General features: G+C 39.4%; 1 protein-coding gene across 2 annotated transcripts in view; it reads right to left on the minus strand.

The window, feature by feature from the left end:
• Positions 1 to 6,223: 6,223 nt before the first annotated feature.
• The window catches only part of PCMT1 (protein-L-isoaspartate (D-aspartate) O-methyltransferase), a gene marked incomplete at its 3' end in the record, with an annotated part of 730,767 nt that continues 721,911 nt past the window's right edge, over positions 6,224 to 15,079 (minus strand). For both annotated transcript variants that reach the window (XM_044069289.1, XM_044069297.1), the window contains 1 exon segment: positions 6,224 to 6,309. In XM_044069289.1, coding sequence (XP_043925224.1) covers positions 6,224 to 6,309 — 86 coding nt within the window.

Here is a 15,079-nt window from a genome sequence, read left to right on the forward strand (position 1 = left end):
TAAAAAAAAAAAGAAAAAGAAAATACGGTAAAGAGGGAAAGAAAGGGAGAACAGAAAGGGAATATCAACAATGGTACTCAAGAATTTACCAGAGGTAAGAGGGAAAGGAGGGGCCTAACACCAAAGATTTTAAGATTCTACAGACAAAGTAAGGAAGATGGTAATATTGTTCCCACCAAAAAACACAAGTAACAACAAATATCAATCAAGTTAAAGAGGAATAGATGTATTGAAAAGTACACAAAAAAAATTAGCACTTAGCTGAGAACACGGCTGTTGTATCCAATTGTCTATTCGGCAAAAGGGATCTGAAGGGAAGGGAAGAGATGCAGTATGGCTAGCCTTGGCTTGAGAGCTTCTGTCTGGCTCGCACTTGTTATAATGGCCAAGTCGGTTCAAAGGGTTGGAACAGAGATCCAACAGTTAAGAATTAATGGAGACTGACATCATATCTTACCATTATAAGAGATGCTAGGAGGGCCTATAATATTTCAGACATTATGACCGGGATCTCTGGCATAGGTAAGAGTCCAAAGTCCACCTGCATTCTCAGAAATCCCCCCCCCCACCTCACAATGGGCACACATTGCCTTCATTGAGAGGACATCTTATCCTGGGATTTGATAGGTGTGTCTGCCTCAGCAGTCTTCATTTCTCTTGACACAAAGAGATGCTGGAATTAAACACATCACTGAACAGGTTATCGCCTCATCTATTTTTTTTTTTTAAGCAAACATTTTTATTAAATCTCATGACAGACAATCAAATATTTATATAAATGAAAACAAACCATACCGATAATCCCAGCTGCAAGCATTTTACATCACAAACCATACTGACAATCTTAGTTGCAAACATTATGCATCATCTACCGGTCAGTCAAAGATTACATAGCTCATTGAAGTCCTGCCTTCTTTTAAACCTCATCCCCCCCCCCCGTATGTACTGTATCCACAATTCCCATTTTTTTCCTATGTAATCTGCTACTACCCTTTTTTAAAGATCCCATTTCCAGTTGTTTTATCTGTTACTATATTCAGTTCTTCTAGTACAGTTGGTTAAGATTTTGATTTCCATTTTCGAGTAACTGCTTTTTTTTGGCAGCCATCATAATTAGACTAACATGGCCCAACTATGTCTAGGCAATTCCGATCTTACATCATAGCTCAAAAAAAAATCATATCCTTATTTATACCAATTTGCTCACCCAGTATCTTCAACAGAGTAGTCTGCGGGGAATCTTAAGTCTGCCAACTCATTACACTCCCAGAAAGTGTTCCCAATTACCTTTCTTCCCAAACGCACCTCAAACATGTGCTGTCTACCTGAGGAAAACTGAGTCTAGCTGGGATATAAAAATATCTATGTAAACATTTCCAAGCAAAATCCTAAATCTTCTAGATTTTGTTGCATACTTGGGAGACGCACATCTCCCACTGTTTCTATGTGAATTGCTTATCCAATCTCTTTTCTCAATGCCTTCTAACCTCGATTCTTTTAACTATCGTGCAATATTTTATATGCTCTACTAATTATTCTTTTTTTAAAATGCAGCTCATGTTCTAGATTCTACTAAAAACTCTACCAGAGCTGGTCTTTTATGTAGGACCCCCCTTCCATTTATTTCTCTTTGCCTATACTCTGATATCAATCCTTGCCAAGGTTAGTCAGGCAAGTGCAAAATGTAGACCTCCAAGGAGACTGAACAAAAAGGTCTGGAAAAAAAGGGACATGAAGAATGGATGGGGAAAAGGATTACAGATGCACAACAAAGGTGGCATGGGAGAGAAAGTAGGACTGAAGCAGTGAAAACACTCAAATGTCTATTACAATAAGTGGGTTCCTATCATATGATCGAAGTCTTACAACTTCGATTCATTAAAATACAAACTTTAATGATCGAAGTTATAAAACCTCAAAGCATATAATGGAGATCGCCATAGAGTGCGGAAAGGGAAGATTTCCCTTTACTGCACTGTAGTACGATCTCGGAGTTGGCATATTTAAATAGCGGGGTGTGTGGGGACACTTGCCCCCCCCCCCTGCATAGAGCTTTTTTTTGTTTGTTTTTTTTTTTTACTGTTTTTACATTTTTTCTGTGTGTGTTCGAAGTTGTGACACTTCAGTCATTAAAGTTTGCCCTTTAATGATTCAAGGTTTTGGAACTTTGATCATATGATATAAACCCCAATAAGTTACCTACACAACTGTACTGTGTTTCCATATACTCTGTTGCAGTCACTACCACTGGGAAGATTTCCAACGCTATCTCTGATGTACTGGAATGGTTAGGAACTAGTAGAGGCCTGACGTGACTGAGGCAAATTCAGCACCGACTCTGGTCTCCAGTTCTGGTCTGAAGTATTTTCAGAATGTGAGTACAGAGGACCAAGTGGCAACTTCCAGTAAGTCTTTTGTACTTGCCTATTAGAAAATGGGAGTGGGCTCTAATCAGCCCAACCAGAACATTGTCAAGGTACTTGTTAAACTGAGTGCTTATAGCAGAAATTAATGCAACATGAAAACCACTTGGATGCAGTTTGTCTGGAGACTTGACAGCCCCCTCTTTTCCTGAACGGGACAACTGCTCATTTTTTTCTAACCACCTTGGCTCTGTCTAGATACAAATCTCAGTTGCCTGTGCACATATATATTCAAGGAGCATGAAATACCTCCCCCTCTACTTTGAAGTTTTGCTTGGATTACTTAATTCAAAAAAACTTCTGTTACTCTTCTGTCATAAGAAAGAAGTTAACTGGAAGTGCAAAACAAAGATTTTGCACATCGAAGCCTTGAGTTTCTAACAGGACAGTCTTGCATCAAAAATGTAAAATACGCACTTGATACTTTTTCTAAGGAAATAAGTGGAATTTCTCGAAGACAGTTTAATCTCAAGCTGGGGCCACACTACCCCTTGGTGACCTGAGACAGAAAAGGCCCTTCAGGAACTGTGTGACAATGCAACCTAGAAGGTTGGGAACAACTGGCAGGCAAAATGAAATTGCAGATGCTGACCCATTGGAACCTGCTCAACTCTGACAAGTCAAACGATTCTCCAGGGACCCGCTTCCCCTGGAATCCAGAAGAGCCTTAAGCAGGATAATCTGGCCTAGGACCACTAGGTACATGTTGCAGGATTACCAAAGCCAGCATTCCTAGATAAGAGGCTGTGTGTTCCTGGTCTCCTAGAACAGGACAAACACCAGACATTTATGGCTGGGACAGGAACTGCAGTTTGCAACCTTTGGAGACAATTTGCAGAAATCACTTGTCTGTTATGCCTCTACAGTTTTGGAAAAAGACAGCAGGCTGATCTCTTATGCTTTGATTTGGATGAATCACAAGCAGAGGAGGTAGAAAAGTTATGTAGCCACAATTGCTGCCCACTGGGGGCTCCCACATCTGTCTTCCTATTGTCAACTTTTCTTTTAAGCACCTTTCTAACCTTAAGACCATTTCCCCTTGCCTCTGATAAAAGGGCCACTGCTTCATAAGGTAAATTCTGCTGTACTTTGAAACTGGGAGATAAAACATGCTTTGATTCCATGACTTTTCTCTTTCTCCTCCACTCTCTTTACTATAGCTAGGAACGGATGCCTGAAGAGCAAATTCTTGTCAAGTGGGGTATTCAGGAATCTTACCTTGATATCCTCCAGTAGTGACAGAGTAGTCAGCCAGGAATGCCTCTTAATAGACTCCATACTAGCAGCAGCCCTGGATACTGCATCCAGTCAAACACATTTATAACAGGATGCCTGGCCTGTCCACCTACAGAACAATCTGCACCCAACCTAAAATTGTAACCTTCAGTGTCATCTTTAATTCCGCTACTCTCTTTAAGGATCTGCTTAAAAACAATAATTCTGAAACTTCATCATGCAAATCGGACTGCTCACCAGGGCTCTGATGACCAGGGGTCTTGTGTAAAATTTCTTGCCAAACTGATCCAACATTACTTCCTGGTTACTGGGAAGGGTGTTCCTCTCTGAACTAGTTTAGCTACTTTAGCAACCTCCAGAAATACTGTATCTTGATCTACCACTAGGATGTCTTATAGAAATGAATAGGAATCTTGAATACTATAAGAACAGTCAAGCTTCTTTGGGTGGGTGGGGCTGGGAGTCTGGTTCCTATGACACTGCCGCAAAAACATCAAGCAATGCCTCCTGAACTAGGACCGTCACTGGCTTAGGGGACTTTAGCCTCAGGAGCTCCAAGTGTCTTTTTTGCAGTGCTGAAGTCTCTAAACTGTCATTTGAAGTACTTTCTTATCTGAGTGCGTCTCCCCAAAATGAGATGTCCTCTAAGGAAGACTAAGAGGACATACTGTCTTCAAAAAAACCTGTCCTAAGCAGAAGAGAGTATAGCAAAAAATCTATAAACCTAGCTTCTCCTCTTCTTCCAAATCTGAGGACTTGGAATACTTCTGTGGAGGAACTTCTCTATTCCTTTTAAAAGTTTTGAATCCCAACTCAAGAGAATGGTCAGGGCCTGGTTGTCCACTCTTAAGCAACTGCAAAAAGTCCTCAGCTGGTAGAAAGGGATGCTGAGAATGATAGGCTGTAGAGGAAGCAGCAGATCTGACAGTCAGTGAATACTGACAGACACCTTTGGCTAGAACACAAGGATCTTCACTTGGCATGAGAACACTGGTTTGTGTTGTGAGCCTGGCCGGGGGGGTGGGGGGGTGGGAGTGGGGTGTTCCTGATCTTCAACTGCCTAATGTTGTAAAATGTCACCCTCCCTTTCCCATAATTACAGTATACTCCATGTCCAACGGCTGAAAACTAACACCAAATAACTGCAACTTTGGTTTGTAAGAGCATTCACTTAACCAAAAGCATGGACTCCTGACAAGCTATATCAGAGGTCTAACCTCATTACGGTGTGATGCTCTAACTTATGGAGACTATGAACCAACCTGCTTGACAACCTCCCCTCTCTTCTCCTTTTGGACTCACTTTTCCCAAGCTTAAAACTTTTTCTTCCCGACTAGAATGCCCATGTTACCCTGACACTGATTCTGCAGACCTAGTAGAAAATTACACAAGGGTCATAAGTTGCTTCGTCCTGATTAAAGTGGAATATTTGCTCCCTTCTTTAAATTGTCTTATGACTAAACCAGACAAACCACTCAATTAGAAACATCATGTTACAGTCCCAAACAATGCAAACAGTGGATGTGCAAGTCCCTGGGTGGAATTCATCTTTAATGAGCTGGACATACAATATGGGAGACAGTATGTTAGTTCACCAACAGACACCACTAAGATAATCAATACAACAGCAAAGAAAGAGAGAATTGTCCTTAACAGGGTATTTATCTGTTCAGTCAGAGCTGATACACCTAGGCCAACATCAGACTGATGAACACTTAACTATGTATAACGTAACCTACATCTGTGGTAAGAAAAAAAAAAAGATGGCAGAGGCAAACAAACCCCTTCATACCAGGATACTCCCACATCCAAGGAAAGTGCTGTATTTGGGGGGAAATGCAAATGGGCCATACATCAGTCTCAGTTTGTAGCAGAGATTCCAATCGTAACTGTAAAAGTAAAGCACACACAGAACACAGTAGAATGCAGAAAATTTCTGACTTCATAAAGATTTCACTGAATACAGAGAAATTATTCGGACAACCTGGAGAATTCACTGAACTCAAACAGTTTCAATAATAAATTATGCATGGAATGGATATTAAGGGATTCTACTGAATTACATGGAGACAGAGACTAGGAGTTTATAATAACTACAGTTATCCGTTAGGAGGAGAAAGTGTTGAGACTAAATGGAGTTGAGCAGTGACAATATGTCAAATGTTATGAGTGGAAACATGCTTTCTTTGCACAAGCAATGTTTTGCTGCTAGAGGCACAGGCAAGATGGAAATAAATTTGTTACAGCATTACATTGTAATACTGCCATGTTAGAAGCATTAATGGATGTACAGTCATGAAAGGGTGTCTTTAAATTATTAGAGCAAAACTTTTGTACATAAGATGCACACATTCCAGTGTCAACAGTAAGATTTATGTAAACACACATTAAAAAGAGAAGCATCCAGATAGGAAATTCATTTAAGAGACTTTCACAGAAGTATGTAGGGGAAAAATAACTGCCTAAAGAAATGTGCACACCCTTCCTTCACATAAAGGGAAAGAAATGGTTGGAAAACAGAAAATTGACAACCACCAATAGCTCTTAAAATAAACAGAGCTTACTGCCTGTGGCACAACTGGTGCTGCAGCTCCTACATGAATAGCATCATAAGGGCCGTCTTCTGGATACCCAAGTCGACCATCACCAACTGAAAGACAAAAAATCATGTTCAGTCTCAAAGGTCCGTCCTGCAAAATGAAAGTTTTAACTTAAAGAAAAACAGTTGATTTTCATTATGCCTTGATAGTAAAAGTTAAACTTAATTATTTATACAACTATGTCCGAATCAGATGTGCCTCAAGTTAAAAGAATGGCAAGCTCATCAAATGACTGTGTGTGCTTCATTTCATACACATGGTTTCAATTTTTTTGAAAGCACTCTGCTTATTAGTTGATGTGACCATATCACCTACAGGCAACAGCAATAATCTGGCACCTACACAACAAATGGCAACACAGTCAAAAGATGAACTGTGTGAGCGAGTACCTCCAAGAGTAAGCCATGAATGTCAGGATAGGCGAGTGGTACTGAATAGGGAGAGGCAGTGACAGTTGACATGACAGCTCAATCCCATGTAGAAAAAAATGGGAAAAAATGGGTGTGATCTATATACATCTCAGGTATCCCTCAAGAGAGAGAGTCAAGATTGTGCTCAGAGGGGTCACCTGGTTAAAAGAACAAAAAAAAGCTCCATCTGCAAACATATGGTGTGTAGCAGAAGGTGGGTATACAAGGGATAATCAAGGACTACATTCCAGAAACTTGTCTACAATTACGACATGGAAGGGAGGCAGGTGCTGAAACACAGAGAAGTGAATCTACAATTCAAACTGAAAGTCACTGGCAAGAGAAGTGGGACAAATTCTAGTCATGAAAAGAAAGGAAAACAGAATGCCATAAGGATAAGCAAAGATGTCACTTTGGTTTCCACTTCACTCAGTTAAGATCTTCCTTCACAGTGTAGCCGCTGGGGTCACTACATCCAATCCTAATCCTGATCCTGATATGGCAAGAGCTCTGTCAAAAGGCCCAGCTACCAAAAACTTTCACTGAGAACTTTGTCATTGTGCAACAGCCTGTTGTCACTACATCTAATCCTGACCTTGACACTGCAGCAGCTAGGCCCATAAGGCCAACTACTGAAAATTCTCACCAAGAACTTTGCCATTCTGCAATGGAAGCAAGTTTAACATGAAGAGCCTTGCTGGGTATTAACTTTAACTAGGCAAATACACGCCTGCCTTGTGCTAGAAAGTGACTGATACCCCCACCACAAAGGAGCAGTCCTTGCACTTTAATGACCACTTAACACGTTGGCCACTGTCCTTCCTCTTGGCAAATAGATTATTCTGTATATGGCAATTAGTCTCTCAACTTCCTAATTTTTGCATTCAGTAAATGAAAGAAAATATGTTCTGCTTTCTGCTCCTTGTTAATTACTTTGTACTGGCTATAAACAGATTGCTCTCTGTAATAACTAGCCTGATGGTTGGAAGCCCAATATGCTTCAACTTTGCCACCAATTCCCAACCACCCCCTTATTCTACCGTTACACTTCCTCATACGCATTTCACCTGTGACACCCATTCCCTAACCCTCTACAAAACCTTACTATCATACAAATACTCCTGTTTGTATTTTCCAACTTCCATCTAGCATTTACCATCATTCTCAACAAACTCCCTCCCATACTGCATTGCATAATATCCATTCATACACAGGCCCCTCCATAAAAGTACTTCTTTTTCTATATTTGAAGTTCACTCCTTAAAATATGTTATGCACCTAATTCACTAATAAAATTCTAACTTTAAAATACGTATTACAAAATAATATAATGGCTTACTATCATAGAGTTGACAGTCAAAGTAAATTAATGCCTTAAATGTTGAATAAAAACTTCGACTCTGAATGTCGAGAAGGTCAGAGTGTTGCAAACACACTTCCTGTTTCAAATTCAATCTCTAGACATCCAGAGACTGCAGTCGGACACTGCACATCGCCTGACATGACGATTTTGCAAGGGTGCAAGCTCCCCTGCACCACCGTAGGGGGCTGCACCCCCCATACTCCTTGCAAATTATATATTCCAACTCAGAGATTGCACTACAGTGGGGAAAAGGGTAAATTTCCTGATCCCCACTGTACCTCGATCTCTAGTTACAAGATCAATCTCATATGTGCGAATGCACTGCGCATTTGCTGAACTGGGACTAGCACAAATGAAGGTTCAACACAGGATTCAGACAGCCGTAATTTGACATCCTGTGGTTGCCAAACTTTCACTCAAAATTGTGAAAGTAAACCTAGTAAAACAGTAGGTAGCCCACAGTTGAGTTAAAAATAAAATATCCTTTATTGAAACACAAACCTTAACTCAACTGTGGACTACTTACTATTGTATTATTTGGCAGTACGTATTTTAAAATTGGAATTTTATTACTGAACTAGGTGGATTAACATATTTCAAAGAGTGAACTTCACACCCTCCACACTGCAAAGTTTCTGTTTGGTTTTTGTAAAGGTTGCACACTGGGTTTTCTGAGACTTGAAAGATACCACAGAGTTTAGTTTTTTTCTTCTATATTTCAATTTCTACTTTCCCCAAATAAACCCTCACTACTTCCTAGCTTAATTGCATCCTCATACTCAGTCCTTTAAAACCCATTTCACACATTTCAGAAACATATGATGTTACCAGGATAAATGTTTTCCTTCATAGGAAATACTTCCTTCTCACCTACCTTCTACCAGCTTTCAGATACCACTACCATTAAATATCCTACAATCCTGCAACCTCTTGCTTCCTTCTAGAGTCCTACTTCACCTCACCCTGCCAATAAAATATAAATCCCTTTACTTAATATTACTCCTCAGCTAATCCTCAATGCTCCTCCTCTGGCTGACCAATGACTCAATAATACCTCTTAAAATCTTCAGAACTCTGCCCTAACTACCTATCCATACTTCCTCCCTAATCTCTCTACCCATCACACCAAACCTGGTTAATGACACTCTTCTTTACCCCAGATATAGACTGATTAACTACATTTCAACTCAAATAATTAAAATATACTTTCCAAAAAGAATCAATAATACACCAATATACTAAAATGCTCCTAGGATGAGACATTCACCTTCATCCTGACCACACTTATCACGATCAACATCAAGACAATTCTCTTCCACAGTAATCTCAATGAACAACCCCCAATCCCATTAATCTAACTTCTACTACCATAAATATTACAAGCATATGAAATAAAATTAGAGCTACATGCCTTGTTTACCCAATATTCTAGCTATAATGGAAACTTGGCTTAAACCCAGCATAAATTAATCTGAAATGACACCCATCTCCCAAAGAAGAAAAGTGGTAGCTTTGCTTTAATATTTCTAACTACTACATCCCACCTACAACAAATCAATACCAAAATTCAATTAAGCAATGTTTATTACTTTAGTGGAAATAAACTGGATCCTAGTATCAGACCCTAGCAAATTCATCACCACAGGTATAATGTCAGACTCTCTCAACAACGATCTCCCAGTCTATGCAACCAGACATATCTCACATCCACTTAAACAGAATGCTTATAACACACACAACCTGTCCAAGTTTAACCCAGAAATAATTATTAGTACCTTATCTATTAACTGGAACATCCTAAAAATACTACCGTTAGATGACACAGTAAATTAAACACTTTCCTCAAAGACTAAAAACAAAATGCAATTTAGCTATCCAAAAGGAGTAGAATGCTAATGCAAGACAGTGGAAAAAATGGCAAAAATATAAAAACACACAATATCTCAAAAACTTCAGAATGCACTGCAACCATAGTACATAAATGAAAAGAAAAAATTACAATACAATGACTTTCCAAACAGTAAAAACAATCCTAAAAAATTCTGGTCAGCTATTAAAAGAAATCTTACATCCTGACCAAAAATTCAACCCTAACCCTTCTCCCAACAACTTGCCACTAAAAACTGCAGCAGAATTCTACTCTTATCTTACAGACAGTATATCATCCCTAACCAAAGATTCCCAATATCCAATCCAAACTCTGCCCAACAGCCACATAAGACCACATCCATTTTCACATTCAAACTTGTACCCACATCCTATATAAAACTACTCAAACTCAAATCATGCTCCACTTCAACTGAAGATCTTCCAAGCGAGTACCTTACAATAGTAGCTAACAGTATTGCCTGTCAAGGTCTCAATCTTTATAATAGGTCAAATCCAGGAATCTCACATTTCCCCTCTCTTGGAAAAAAAAAAAAAGTCACATATCCCTCTACACAAAGGAGGAAATTCAACAGACATTACTAACTTCAGACCTATAGCAAATGTATCCATATGATCGAATTTTTAAAAGTTCGAAAAGCTAATAAAAAAAAAAACAGAAAAAACCTACCCAACTGTTTTAAGTAGGGGGGCAAGCCCCACTGCACCCACCACTCTAAATATGCCAACTCCAAGATTGCACTACAGTGCAGGAAAGGGAGTCTTCCCATTCCGCACTGTACAGAGATCTCCGTTGAAACATTCGAACTTTTAAAAGTTCTATCATATGGTGTCGACCATATGACGTTTGAACTTTTAAAAGTTTGATAATGTAATACAGACCCCCCTGCAATAAGAACTGCTATCTCCCACACAACATACCTTTAGACCCTTCCACTGCACTAATATTGCACTTCTGACCTTGATGGGTACCATCAATAAAGCTAGACATGACAGCAAATAAGTTCCTTTACTTTCAGATTTGTCTAAAACTTTCTACTACTAATGTCTTTATCTATCTAGCTTTTCATTCTGTTAACCATATGAACCTGGAGTTTTTCTCCCTGGGTCTCCACTAAAAATGGGTCACTCATGACCCAGTCGGACGTTCCCAGTAAACAAATGCCATAAGTAAACTATGTCTATTTCAGCCCACCCTTCTATGGTTCAAAAGCTACAGGTCCAGTAGTCAGTAAAATGGCAATCCATAACTCCTAGTCACCGCTGATGTACCAGAAGGCTCTAGCCTAGTCCCCCTCTAACATTCTCACCAACACTCTCAAGACATCAGGCGTCCCTAATACAATACATAGATGACTCTACACCCATATGCACATCTGACAACCTGGCACATCACCCCAAAAAAGGAAGCTTTAACAGCCACTTAAAGATGGCTTTGTAACTCACAATTCATACTCAAATTTACAACAAATCCCTCTCATGAAAACAAAATTTAAAATCCCTTCTTAATAACACAACTGATATCATCTCTTGTAACAAATTAGTAATGTTAGTGGAAAGTAATCTTAAATTTGACCAGCATATATAAACTTGCATAAAAAAGCTCAGCAAAAACTAGTGATACTTTACAGGACCAAAAACTAACTAAAACTACAATTACCACAACTTTTCTTCCCTCACTACTTTATGGTACTCCCATCCTTCCTAACCTCCAGGCATCACAAAAATAAAAACTTAATGAGAGAATAAAGTGACTACATTTCAGATCCCATCACTGTATAGCACTAAAAAAGCCTAAATTGGTTAGAACTAGCCCCATCAACTAACATACAACAGCTTCTTACAAACTATAAAATAATCTAGTATCCATCTGCTGATCTAGTATTAATAAAGACCATTCTACACAACTATGTTCCCAACTGGACACCAAGATCCAATGACCAAAAACTCTTCTCTGTCCACTCCACAATCAGTTCTGCTGGGCATGGTCTGTACTCGTACCATGTTACCAAGGCCTGGAACGCCTTACCTACACCCATCAGGTTAATACCATCACTCCAGTCCTTTAAAAACATTCTGAGAAACTTTTTTTTTTAAACACCCTAATTGAATAATCACTTACATGGGCAAACATACATTTACATAAAAAACATACCATGGTAACATGTTCACAGTTAAACATTACACGTCGCATATATTCTTTTGTGCAATCAATCCAACATTACAGAAACTGCTCAATTCCTGATTTGCCTTAAACTTCATTCCTCCTCTAAATTATTATTCTGCATGCACTGCTCCCATAATTCCATTTTTTCCTGTGTAATTTACCCTTACTCTTTCTACACATTCTACTTCCAGTTATTTTATCTCTGTTACAATATTAAATACTTCAGTTGGTTTTAAATATGATTTTCTAGTAAGTGCTTTTCTGGCAGCCGCCAGAACTGAACCTAATAAGGCCTTCCCACATCTAGGCAATTCAGATCCTGTATCCAAACTCAAAAAGTAATTTCCTTAGTTAAAACCATTTGCTTGGGAATTTTACGTCAGGCAATATATCACACTCCCCAAAACATAAGTTTCCAGTTCACAGGTGTGTACTAGGCTCTTGGCCCTGGAGCCTTTACAAGCCTAGCCCATTGGATTACCCTGACATCGTGCCACCTGACCTTAATTCCCAGTGCCTCTGTTGAGTAGAGCCACTGGAGTGATCACCAGGATGAATTTTCTATTTCCCATCCACTCAAGATTTCTCTTGAAGACAGCCAGTGAGGTTCTCTGTTTGAGATGCATGGGAAGTCTATTCAATAGCATGGGCAGTCTCTGGGTTATGAACCTGTCCCTCCGGCACGTTCTGTTGATTGTGGTAATGAGGTTGAGGTCTCTGGAACATGTAGTGTGGAGGGATTGGGATTTCTTTAGATGTAGCGGTACTTGCGTATTATCGCAACCAGATTTTTGCGGTTGGGAAAATAGCATACTTCAAATGAAATGAAGCCATGCAACACTGTAAAGTGTTATTGAAAGTCCTTACTGCTCACGAAAAACTGTGGGTTACCTTCAGGAAAACCAGAAAGTTTATAAACAGTCTTTCTGATTTGCGTGATGTACAGATGCACGCTTTAATTGTCAGGGCTGGCATAGTGCATGTTGAATTCTGCAGGGCTGTAAAACAGGTGTAACAACAAGTTTAACAAAGTGCCCCTATTATATTGTGCCAGTTACATTATTACTAAATAAACGCAGACCACAAGGTATGCCAGACTTCACAAAAAAGTAACGGTTCTGACTCATCGACGACTACTGCTGTCATTAACAGCAAAAAAGGCTGGTAAATACTAACTCCAGGAAACAAAAGGTCATTGTAACGTCTTTCATCCCTTGGGCTCTGCATTTTGCTAATAAATCAGTTTTGTGAAATTTTAGCCACATAACATAGGGATGGACTTTAACACTGGCTCTTACACCCCTTAACCTGGAGCAATCTGTACTTACACATTCCATTTCTCAGTACGATAGCAGCCATGACTTTTCAAGCATGTGTCTGTAATGCATACAAATCAGGCAGAGGATTTTATAAATTGTTTGTCCGGAATGTAATCCAAACTTTCTCATCAGTAATAAGGGCTTTGAAGGACATGGTACACTATTTCATGCCCTCGTTTCACTTGAATTTTCCGAATTTCGCAACCGCGAAAATCTGGTTGTGATAATATGCAAATACCGATGTAGCATTTCTAACAGAGCTGGGTCATCATGGCTTTGTAAGTCAAGCAGAGCTTGCCTCTAAGTAAGCGATTTGAGACAGAGGATAGTTGGAGTTTTTTTTTAGTCCGTCTATATAGGACAAGTGTTTAAGGCGTAGGATCCTCTTTGTGAGGTACTTTTGCGGCCTCTCCAGTTACTGCAGGTGTCTAGTGAGGTACATGCCAAGTGGGGCGTTGAACCCGATGATTGGCCTAATGAAGGAAGAGTAGAGGGAGACTGAACTTTTTCTTCCTGGATGCAAAACCTTTAGCCCTTTCTTCCCCATCACACCTCCATTTGCCATCTGCCAGAGTGAAAAAAATCTTCAGAGCCTGCTCGGGGTACAAAATACCTATGCAAACACTTTCAAGCAAAAATCCTAAATCTTCTAGAGTTTCTTGCATCTATGAGAGCCATGCATATGTTCTCTCATTGTTTCCTTGTGAATTGCTTATCCAATCTCTCTTCCCAGTCTTTCCTAACCTTCTCTAATTCCTATAGTTATTGTGCAATAATTTATAGGTCCTACTAATTATCACTTTAACAGCAACTTCCATTTTAGATTCAACTAAAAACTCTAAGCAGGTTTTTCATTTATGATTCCCGTATTCCTTCCTCTGTCTATACTCTTATATCAATCCCCGACAGGAAAAGCAGTCTCTAGCCAGTAATCCAAATGTCTTTTTGGCTTTTTCCCCATTCTGCTACTTTTCCCTCTCTAGATATTTGCTCCCAATACCTTGGCTCCTTTGCCAGTTTTTGCCAGTAAATTCTAGTCCCCTCTTCCCCATTCTCTGTACCCCAAATTGCAGTTATCCCTATCGGCAGAATCGCCATTGTCCATTCTAGTGTTGGCTTAGTTCTTAGAATATCTTTTACTACTTTATGAATATAGTACTCTGTACGGCTGTTGGTCTCCACCAGGACCTGCATCCAAATTCCCACTCTCCTTATTTCTTGAATTTCTCCAGTGCTTTACCATCCCTTTCCACTTCAAATTACAGCTTTTTGTGTGTGCTATGTATATGATCCTTAATTGTCTAGCTCTAAAAAAATTCCTTCAAATAAACCACTTATTGGAAGAATGAACTTACCCACCTAACCCTTGCCCTTTTTCCTCCAAGATAAAATCTTTCAACTCTATGTACACAGCTTCTATGGTTGATAAGAATATGCCTGACCTGTATGTAAAATTAAAAGGACTAAGAGCATTTTCACTGTTTGTATCTTACAATTTATAACCATGAACAAGAGCTTCCAGTTACTCAGTTTTTGTATTATCTTTTAATCTCTTCCCACATATCCTTAGCTGCCATAAAATAATCCTTTTTAACTCATACTCCTAAACACTTCATTTTATTGTGTCCCCCTCAACAGGGGTAATCCCAAACCAATTCACGTGTGGGTATGTAG

The sequence above is a fragment of the Protopterus annectens genome, chromosome 1.part0 (assembly GCF_019279795.1).
Source record: "Protopterus annectens isolate FY-2018-M chromosome 1.part0, PAN1.0, whole genome shotgun sequence".
Lineage (NCBI taxonomy): Eukaryota > Metazoa > Chordata > Ceratodontiformes > Protopteridae > Protopterus > Protopterus annectens.